At 56.4% G+C, this 10,323-nt stretch overlaps 1 protein-coding gene across 1 annotated transcript; it reads left to right on the forward strand.

Moving 5' to 3' along the window:
- The first annotated feature begins 4,205 nt into the window (after positions 1 to 4,205).
- On the forward strand, positions 4,206 to 10,297 carry DUSP4 (dual specificity phosphatase 4). Its single transcript, XM_074589630.1, has 4 exons — positions 4,206 to 4,725; positions 7,592 to 7,728; positions 8,166 to 8,385; positions 8,617 to 10,297. Exons 1-4 carry the CDS (start codon positions 4,323 to 4,325, stop codon positions 9,000 to 9,002), a joined length of 1,146 nt encoding a protein of 381 aa, XP_074445731.1. The 5' UTR covers positions 4,206 to 4,322; the 3' UTR covers positions 9,003 to 10,297.
- The last annotated feature ends 26 nt before the right edge of the window (positions 10,298 to 10,323 follow it).

Genomic DNA, 10,323 nt, shown 5'->3' on the forward strand with positions numbered 1-10,323 from the left:
ATCTGTAGGGCAGTCTACTGGAGTGGGGATTATAAACTGATGCCTCAGCAGAGAGTGGGAAAAGCAGACCTAGCAAAGATCCTGGCATTTTTCATGTGCTGTCAGAGGCTTTTGGGCTGGCGTGTGGGGATTTGGAGTTTGAGGCAACAAAAATTGTGGCAGGGTTCAAGCATACACTGCAGCAACTTGCAGCCTGGTGTGAAGGAGCCGGCATGGGAACGGCAGGCGCTTCATCCCAGACTCGGTCAAATCCCCTTCCCTGGCTCCATTCTCCCCTTTTTCAGCAGCACGGTGCTGCTGAAAAGCCCTGAGAGATCCTGTGATGAAAGCGAGTTGTGGATGAGCTGCTCTGTTGACAGCGCATCAAGAGCTGCATTTCATCCGGATGCCTGGGAGGACAGGGCAATGATGTGGGACACGCTTGCTGAAATCTCCTGTTCTGGCCCTGGGTTTAAAATAAAAGCATGTCAGGGGCAACGTGAAGCTTAGCAGGCCCGCGAGAAGCCAGGGGGGATGCAGGTGGGTCCGAATAGCTACCTGCGCTCAGGTACTCCCTTCACTCCCAGGGTGTCCCACTCGGCAAGGCGCTGCCCGGGAGCTCAGGTTGCTCACATGCTTTTGCAGCTGAGGGGCTGGAAAGCACTGGAAATGAGCATTTTCCCCTCCTCCACCTTCTCAGCCAACCTTGCATAATTTTCCCTTTAGCCTCCCTAGACAGGTTCGTTACAATTCCCCTCCATTAATATGCAAATATGCCCTAGAGGAAAAGAGAGCCTGAATTTATTAACATGAATCTGTTAACTCTTTCCCTGCTGAACTGCCCTTTGCAGACGGGAGGATGCTTCCCCCGGCCTGGAAAGCTGTGAGCAAGAGAGACGCCACAAAAGGACCACCGTGAGGTGCTGCATGAGGACAGACAGGAGCAGCGACCCTGCGGCATTCCGGGAAGGCCGGGTTCTGTGGGTAAGTGCAGTCTTGCAAACTGTGAAGACCTTGATTCTGCCTTTCATTTCTGCCAAAGGCTTCCTGTGCGTGCCAGGGCAAATCACTCAACCCTTTGGCTAACCACTGGGAGCTGCTGGGGGAAAACGGCAGCATCCTCACGCTGCCACATGCCAAGAGTAGCGGGGATACAGCTCTGTGCTTTGTCCACCCGCAGCCGTACAGCTGGCGGACTGTCTGACCAGGAGGACGGAGGGTATCAAGCTCTTGGAAAAACTCCAGCATAACAAGATCCTGGCCTGTGTTCCAGCCCAGGTGGCGCAGATGCAGGCACATCTGCCAGGTAGCTGAGGCGTGCGGCGTGACGCAGCACGCCAAGGAGCCCACGTGTGTGCGCTGGGGCCAGGAGCCAGGGGGAGCAGAGCCAGGAAAGCCTGGAGGAGCCCAGAGGGCTCACTGAGCTCAGCAGCTTAGCAGCTGCCCACGGCAGCCACTGGCCACCCAGGGGGACTCATGCTTCAGCATTTCTCTGGGCAGGAAAAGCATTTAGATAGCCAAACAAATTGGTAGCCATTGGCTGGCAAATTTACAGCCTGGCTCTAACTTGGTTTTCGCTGCCACAGTGAGATGAGGTGTAAATTCCTTTTCCTTAATTCAAGGAACATATTGACATTTAATCATCCAAATGTGCAACTCCTTTGACAATCCATTTCCCTTCAGCCTCCTGCCGCAATTGCCTCTTCTGGCCAGGGCCTACAAAAGACAATTCTTTTATCCGTTGCAAAGGAAATGAATGCCTCTTGCTCTCTTTCTTTTCTTTGGTTGTTTGTTTTCTAGCAGGATGTATTTCAGTTTGCTCCATATGGATGCTGTTTGACAGGAATATTCGCTTTCATGCATCTCCAGGTTTGCAAAGTCAGGACATGAAGGTTTATGGCCTTCTCCCACCCCCATTCCTCTCCCTTGTCCCAGTCCTTTACACCCCCCTTCCCCTCCACCCCAGGTAATTGTGCTGCTTCTTTTGCCTTGTGGATTCTGCCTTGCAAGGCACGACCATTCCCACCACAACATCAGCTCCAGATGTGACCAGCCAGGAGCACAGCTGTGAGAATGGCATTTCTAGCAACCTGGCTGGGTGCAGTTTATTTTCCAGGAAGAGTGAGCCAAGAACCTGCCACCTCCACACAGACAGCAGGAAGGGATACACAATGGGGAGAGGAGGTTTCAGGCACGTGGAAACTCTTGGAAATCTCCATCAGATGCACATGCAGACACACCCATCCATGCTCCATCCTGAAATAACGTCCTCCATCAATGGTCATGCAAACATCCAGGGACAGCAGCCCAAATCCCCCCCTCATGCCAGTGTTGCCTTCCTCTCCCACCTCAGACCTGTTTGGCCCCATCACACGCTGCACCAGAAAGGGAATAATTGGGATGCCAGGCCCTGCCCCCAAGGACACATGTTCTGGGCCCTTGGTCATCCAATTTTAGTGTAAAAGCTGGAGTGAACAGTGCAGAAGGCGTTGAAGACAGCAGGCTAGCTCATCACGTGGTGGTGGCCAACATCTCCTGCCCAAGAGGAGCAAAGAAAACAGCATATTTTGGCATCAGCTCTTGAGTAAAACTTCCTAAGACAATTTGATGGTCCAATTTAAGTTCAAGTCATGTTGCTACGAGAGCAAAATTTTTAATTAGTTTGAAATCAGATTCTCAGTTTGAGTTTTTTGGTCTCTGACAGCATTTTCTAAAGGAGGAAAGCATGTCCCTGGCATGTCACTGGCCAGTCAGAGTCTGCTTTAGTTCAGTAGAAATAGGTTTCTTCTTTCATTGTGTCTGATGCAGGCTGGAATGGGAGAAAATTAACCTTCCACCCCTATTGTATTAGGCAACAGGCTCAAATAAACACATTCCTGGAGTGGGGTGTACTACACAAATGGCAGCTATGTTTCTCCCCTGGCTAATCTGATTTGGCTTGGCAGACACTGGGTTGGCACAGCACACAAAAAACAGGGGTACAAAGATCAGGCTGATGCAGATGGAGGGGAGAATCTGGCAGCAGTCAGAGCAGAGCGTAAGGGAGAGGCGGCAATGGGACACAGGAGTGTCACCAGCTGTAGGCCTTGACCGTGCATGGTAGGTTGGATTCCTCCCAGGTAGGCACACACAGCAAGGTGTTACCCTGCCTTGCCCAGATAAACAGCTACGGGGCCTGCAGGGGAGGGGACGCCAAGCTGCCTGTCCAAATGCTGCCCCCTGTGGAAGGCAGCAACTGGGGCAGATGGGATTGGATATCCATGGCCCTTTAACCTTTCACCATGTCCAGGTCTGCATCAGGGTAGCTGAGTGCCTTCAGGTCTCTGAAGCAGACTCACCTGGGACTGGCCAGTGTCTGGATGCAGGAAATGGGCCAAGCACAGTTGCTGGCATTGGCATTTGTGGCATTGCTTTAGTTTGAAAGCAGCCCCAAAGGGGGGTTCTGGGTGAAATGACTGCTTCGTGTTTAGGTGGTGGTTATGGGATATCCTTTTGGGGTCACTTCAGGGCTGTGGATTTGCACCTTTGGCTTTTAGCTGAAAATAGTGTTCCTCCGCGTGAGGAATCGAATTGAGGAGCCTTCCACGGGGCTGCTTCCCTGGCAGGGTGCTGTGGTGTTTTTAAGGCTCTGCAGCTAATGAGCTGTCATTTTCTGACAGGGAAAACGTGGCAGTGGCAGAAACGTAATCAGAGGGACCCTGCAGAGCTTTCAGCGGGTCTGTCTTAATGCCCCCTGCTGTGGCAGCCAGGCCAGCCTGAACGGGGACAAAGGAGGAGTGTGTGCAGCGTGTGCATATGTGTGTGCCCGGCGATGTGCGTGTGTGTGTGCGTGCGTGCTCTATAGTGCGTGTGTACATGTGTGTGCACATGAGTGCGTGCGTGTGTGTGCCCAGCAGCGCGTGAACACGCGCGTGCACATGTGTGCGCGCAGGGGTGCCCTGCAGATCCTGTGACCCGCAGGGGGTCCCGGCGGGGGTGCCACAGGGCACGGGCCTGTCGCCCGAGGGCTGCCCCCCCGTGACAAAGGCGCGGCGCCGCCCGCAGCTCTCCCCCATTCACAAAAAAGAAACCCCGAGGAGAACATGGCCGGCTGGCGGAGAGGCCGGGTAGGTGGTGGTTCTTTTTTTTTTGTGAATGGAGGCCGTGACGTCGCCGGCGACCGCCTTCCGTCCATTCATGCGGCCGCGGCGCGGGATGAATGGGCGGCGCGGGGCGGGGCTGGGGCGCGCGCCGGCCGCCGCCGGGTAGTAAAGGCTCCGCCGCGCGCGCGGGGGTGCGCGAGCGGCACCGGCACTGGCACCGGGCGCAGTGCCCCGCCGCCTCCCCCGCGCCCCCCGCTCGCCATGGTGGCCACCGAGGGGCTGCGGGAGATGGAGGGCAGCGCGCTGCAGCGCCTGGTGTGCCGCGACGAGGCCGGCGCCGGTAGCCCCGGCGGCCCGGGCCGGTGCCTGGTGCTGGACTGCCGCCCTTTCCTGGCCCATAGCGCCGGGCACATCCGCGGGGCGCTCAACGTCCGCTGCAACACGATCGTGCGGCGGCGGGCCAAGGGGGCGGTGAGCCTGGAGCAGATCCTGCCGGCGGAGGGCGAGGTGCGGGCGCGGCTGCGGGCCGGCCTCTACGCCGCCGTGGTGGTGTACGACGAGCGCAGCCCGCGCGCCGAGGCCCTGCGCGAGGACAGCACCGTGGCGCTGGTGGTGCGCGCGCTCCGCCGCGACACGGCGCGCGCCGACATCCGCCTCCTGGCAGGTACCGGCGGGGGGGGGGACGGGGACGACCCGGGGTGGCTTCTGGGAGCTGGGGATGGGGTCCGGCCGCTTCCCGCCCCCCGGAGCTCGGAGCCGGAGCGGGGGAAGCGGGTGGGGTGGGGGGCGGGTGCTGCGCTTTGCGGGGAAGGGGGCGCAGCCAGCCAGGCTGTGGGGTCCTGGGGCGATCCACCCGACCCACGCCTGGGTGGCCCGAGGGGAACGCGGGCTGCGCCGCCTCGGGCCGGGCCGGCGGCGGGGGAGCCGCCGGGCACCGGCCGGCAGAGCCCGGGGTGCGGGGGTGGGGGTCGAGGGGCAAAGCCAATGGCCCAAGCCGCTCCCGAGGGAAGCCGGGGGGATCCCCCCCTTCTTTGTTTGAGTGCGTCCCCAGCCCCGCGGTGCGGAGAAGGTATCTGTGCAGGACCAAATACCTGGTGTCACGCCGATGTGGCTTTGCAGTGGGCAGAACCCCCACCCGGGGGATGCCTGTGGGCTCCTTTTGCGGCTACAGCGTCGATGGGGGCTCCCCCCCGCCATGCGTTAAATGAGATGCTGTGAGCAGTTGGAGCTGAGGGCTGCCGTGAGATGATTTAGGGGAGGGGGATGCTCAGCTGGGGTTCCTGCGTGAGCTCTGTGGGGTTTTTTTCTTTTTTTGTTTACAGCCTGAGAGTTAATTTATTCCTTGGTTTACTTACAGCAGGGGTGAGGATGCGTATGCAGAGTAGCAAATCCATTAAGAGGCTTGATAGATGGAGGAGGTAGCGCTCCTGTTGTACTAGATACAGTAAAAACAGCAGGAGCTGTTCCAAGGATGCGATACGATGCGCTGCTGCGGGAGTGCATGCACAGCGAGGGCTCGCTCGGGAATGTGCTTTCGGGTCCTCTGCCAGGAGCTATCGTGGTGCTGGGGGCAGGACATGCTGCTGTGCTTCAAGGGTGGCCTTTGTCAGCTGAGGGCTGCTGGTGCCCCTGTGGCTCTCACGGGAGGTTGTTTGGGGTTTCCAATTGTTTCTTTTTAAGGAACAGGCTCCTAGAGACCCAGTCTTGGCGCTGGAGACCTCTTCCTCGCTTGGCACAGAGCTATTAAAATCATTGAGCTGGCTCATATTTCACAAGGGCCGTGCTAACCCAGCACTGTGCCGATCCAAATGCAGATCTGTTGGGTGCGGGTCAGGATGAAGACCCGGATCTGTTTTGTGCAGGTCCGACTGCTGCCAGGTTCCTTGTGAAACAGCCCGGCTGGGTGCTGCTTGGCAATGGGCACCCACAGAGCATGGTTCCTGCGCCGGGCAGAGCCTGTACGCACAGCCGGGATCTGCACACCACTGCATGGAGCTGCTGGATGTGGTGCTTGACTGAACCGGCATTAGATCTGATGAGATACATTGAAGAGAAACACTTTTGACTGTTTGAAAGGGACACTTTGCATTTCCAAGGAGGGAGCGCGTTTCCACGTATCACCCTGAGCAGCTTAGGGTGGTGTGATGGTCACCGGAGTGGGATGGGGTAGGTCCTGGGATTTTTACATCAGACTTCCTGAGGATCATCTAACAGGGGCACTCGGTTTTAGGTGCTCCTCCACATCAAACCAGTAGGACTGCGAAGGGATGTCAGGCACTGGAAGTGCAGCCTCTGCAAACTGTCCTGCTCACGTGGGAGGGACAATGCAAAACCAGTGATGCATATGCACGTCTCTGCTGTAAGGTACTAGAGCCCTTCCTCCCGAAGCGGGAGGAAACCGTAAAGGACAATGAGGTGCTGGCACTACTGGTCCCTAGCTGCCTAGCGATTCCTGGGCTGCTTTGCTGGAGACGTTTGCATCCACTAGTCTTTTGAACACCCAGCCTTGTTCAGGGCAGCCTGAGCTAAGGCTGGATGGAGGAATATGTGCCCTGCTGTGCGCGCTCTGGCAAGCTCAAATCTGCAGGCAAAGGTCCTGCAGGTGGGGGGAGTCTTCAGGAGCTTTCCTGGGAGCCAGGGCTTGGTCTAGCTAGATTCCTGTGGTGATAGTAAAATACCTGATTTCTGTTAGTTTTAAGACTTGAGTTCAAACTCCATAAGGGTGTCAGGGTTGTTGATTTGATTTGAATGTGAGAGGGAAATCTCACCTGAAGCGTTTATCTGCAGCCAGCTCTGCAGTTTCCCCATCCTGGGAAGTCAATGGAGTTTGCTCTTGTTTTCCCTGCCATTAGGAAGATCTGAGGTCACCTTTGCTTATCCCCTGGCAGCAGGTCAAAGGAGCAAGCTGCTCCGTCACAGGGCGCTCATGTCCATGTTCATCTCACACGCGTGTCCTTGAGAGGCAGTGAACACCTCTCTCTGGAGAGCTGCTTTGCTGTGGGGTTAGCTTCATTTTACCTGGCCAGTGCCAGGGCTTCCCTGGCCTGTTGTTTTGGGAGCTCTGGGCTGGAGGGTCAGGCTGGGAAAGGGGGAGACCTCCCTGTGCTTTGTGTCAGGATGATGTGTCGGGGGAAGTTGGGAACTGAACAGTCTTTGGCCTGGGAGCAGCTTTTCCCATTAAAGTCAGAGGATGCTGGCAACAAATCCTCTCTCCTTCATCTTAGAGAGCGACCTTGGCCTCTGTCTGGGGTTTTGGCTGGTGACATGTAGGGGACTAAACCCTGGACCAGAGACTTTGGGAAGCCAAGAGCATTGCAGAGCTCTTGCTCCAAGGGAGTGGTGGGTCCTCAAGGGTTCCCCCTTTTGCTGCCAGGAGCCTGGTTGCTCATCCTGGGGAAGGAGACCACTCCCCATTGCTGTAGCATCATCTAGCGGCAAGGGGCACGGTGAGGCGCCTCAGCTCCGTCTCTGCTGTTCTGCAGTGCTGTGCATGCAGCCTGGGGTAACGCTTTCTGCCTCTCTTCTTGCAGGGGGTTATGAGCGTTTCTCCTCAGAGTACCCTGAATTCTGTGCAAAAACCAAGTCCCTGAGCAATGTGTCACCCCCCACCAGCGCCGAGCCCCTGGATTTGGGCTGCAGTTCCTGTGGGACCCCCCTTCATGACCAGGTATGTCTAGAAGCACCGTGCTTGGCTAGTTTGACCGCTTCTTCCAGCACTGCGGCCTGGTCCTGCTGGAGTCTCTCTGCTCTCCCTCAGCTGAGGCCTGCAGAGCCAAAGCCCTGCTCCCTTTCCTCTCATGGGAGAGCGTGGTGGTCCTCCTGATCCCAGAGCATTTGTGCTCCCTGCGGAGTGGACAAGTCCAAACCCTGTTAACCACTCCTGCCTGTTCCTGAACGGGATGAATAGGGGGGGGGAGGGAGGGTTGAAAGGGGTTTAACAGCTCAGGAAGGCAGCCTCGGCTCCCTCTTTTGGGGTCCCTGGATCAGGTGCCAGGCTCCTGCACTCCTCGGGGCCTCCAAGCCATCTGGAGGTGTGTCCTGCCCAGGTGTGTCCCTGCCCTGTCCCCTGGTCACCCCCATATCTGTTGTTTTTCTCTGTGACAGGGTGGCCCTGTGGAAATCCTTCCCTTCCTCTACCTTGGCAGCGCCTACCATGCTGCCCGGCGGGACATGCTTGATGCGTTGGGCATCACAGCCCTGCTCAACGTCTCCTCAGACTGCCCCAACCACTTCGAGGGGCACTACCAGTACAAGTGTATCCCCGTGGAGGATAACCACAAAGCTGACATCAGCTCCTGGTTCATGGAGGCAATTGAATACATCGGTGAGTACCTGCACAGAAGAGCTGTGTCCATGTGTCTCCTTCACCAGCTGGGGGGAGGTTCCTGCCTCAAAGACCTGGAGCCTTTGGCTCAGAGGGAACTGGGGTCCAGCAGAGTCCAGGCCATTTGTTGCACTGGTGGAGGGAGGTCAGCCACCACCTGCAGGTTTGGCGAGGGGTTGGGCTTTGTTGGAAGGGCCTTGATCTCACCTCTCATCCCCTGTTGTCCTCCAGACTCGGTGAAGGAGTGTTGTGGCCGGGTCCTAGTCCACTGCCAGGCTGGTATCTCCCGCTCCGCCACCATCTGCTTGGCTTACCTGATGATGAAGAAGCGTGTCAAGCTGGAGGAGGCCTTTGAGTTTGTCAAGCAACGCCGGAGCATCATCTCCCCTAACTTCAGCTTCATGGGGCAGCTGCTGCAGTTTGAGTCGCAGGTGTTGGCCACCTCATGCGCAGTGGAAGCTGTCAGCCCCTCGGGGACACTGCGGGAGAGGGGCAAGGCCACCTCCACCCCCACCTCCCAGTTTGTCTTCAGCTTCCCAGTCTCTGTCGGTGTCCATGCCACCCCCAGCAGCCTCCCATACCTGCACAGCCCCATCACCACGTCGCCCAGCTGTTAGCTCAGAGGCTGAGGCCAGCCAGGCAGATAGTGCCAGGCGTGGAGGGGGCAGGTGGGCATGGAGCCCCGTGTTGTTAAGCAATAGTGCTGGACACTGCCGTTCACCCTGGACTCAACGTCTTTTTTGTAGAGAAATTTCTTACCTCATCTTGGTTGTTTTTCTTTTTAATTTTATGTTTTGAAAGCATGAAACTTGTGAAAGCCACAAACCCTGACACTGTCCAGGCTCTTTGGGGGAGAAAAAAAAAAAAAAGTATACTGGGTTTCCTCAAGTGCCTGGTCTTCGTCTATTTCCATCCCTATTTTATTGTCCTGTTTTTTTTAAAAAAATACACTTCCCCTTCTCCCCTTATTTCTGCCTCTAGCTCATCGGGGTTGAAAAGGGAGCATACCCTCTTTTTATCGCGCAGCAGTCCTTCCCCCTCGCACAAAGAGTCATGGGTGGGTGCTGCTTACCTGAGCCAGGTGTGCTGGGCGACGAGCAGAGCGGCAGGCAGGGCCTGGGGGCAAGCAGGAGTGGTGGCACAGGGCTGCCTGCAGCCAGCCTCACCCCTGCCCGCACCTGGGGAGGCGATGCAGGAGCTGGCAGGCACCTGCCAAGTCACCAGCTGAGCCCATTCCTGTTGGGGAGAGCAACCTCTGGCTGGGAGGTGGTTTGTTGGAGGAGGTTTAGTCCTAAACGTCTCCTTTCTTGCCTCTCTGTATCTCTTGTTCCTGCAAAACTTATGTCCGATCTCCTGTGTCTTCAAGAGGATACAGAGGGTGTGGGGGCAGCAGTCTGAGCTTTTCATTACTGTGTTCGGTTTCCTCTCCATCCATCCCACTGCTGCTCTTCATCCAGCAGCGTGGGACATGGTTGGACTGTAATGGAGAGCAGCAGGTGGCGGGCCCAAGGATGTCATCCATCCATTCAGCATTTCCAGACTTCCTCCACCTCATGACTGGTGTGTGCCACAGGCTGGACTCTTTGTCCAACATCCACTTGCCCCTTCTCCCCCTGAGCTGGGTCGTGTTCACCTGTGCAACGCTGCTGCAGCTTTTGGTCCAAGCCTAGAACATGCCTCATCTTCAACCCTCCTGGAGCCTTATTTCCCACCCTACCTCTCTCCTTCCCCCCACAGTCCAATCCAAATCCAACACAAGATGCCTGTGTGGCTGATGTACATATGTATGGTTTTGTTCTTTTTTTTTTTTTTTTTTTTTTTTTTTTTAGAAATTAACTTTTTATTTATTGCTTGAGGGAGGGAGAAAACAAATTGTTTGGAGAAAATAAAAATAAAACTGTTTTCAACAGTTGTGGCTGGCATGCGTTTGTCCTAAGA

This window comes from Larus michahellis, chromosome 5 (assembly GCF_964199755.1).
Source record: "Larus michahellis chromosome 5, bLarMic1.1, whole genome shotgun sequence".
NCBI classification, from domain to species: Eukaryota; Metazoa; Chordata; class Aves; order Charadriiformes; family Laridae; genus Larus; species Larus michahellis.

Coding starts and splice junctions, on each gene's coding strand:
- DUSP4 (XM_074589630.1), top strand. CDS start 4,323: ATGGTGGCCACCGAGGGGCTGCGGGAGATGGAGGGCAGCGCGCTGCAG. Junction 4,726..7,591: donor CGACATCCGCCTCCTGGCAG/GTACCGGCGGGG, acceptor CTCTTCTTGCAG/GGGGTTATGAGCGTTTCTCC. Junction 8,386..8,616: donor GGAGGCAATTGAATACATCG/GTGAGTACCTGC, acceptor GTTGTCCTCCAG/ACTCGGTGAAGGAGTGTTGT.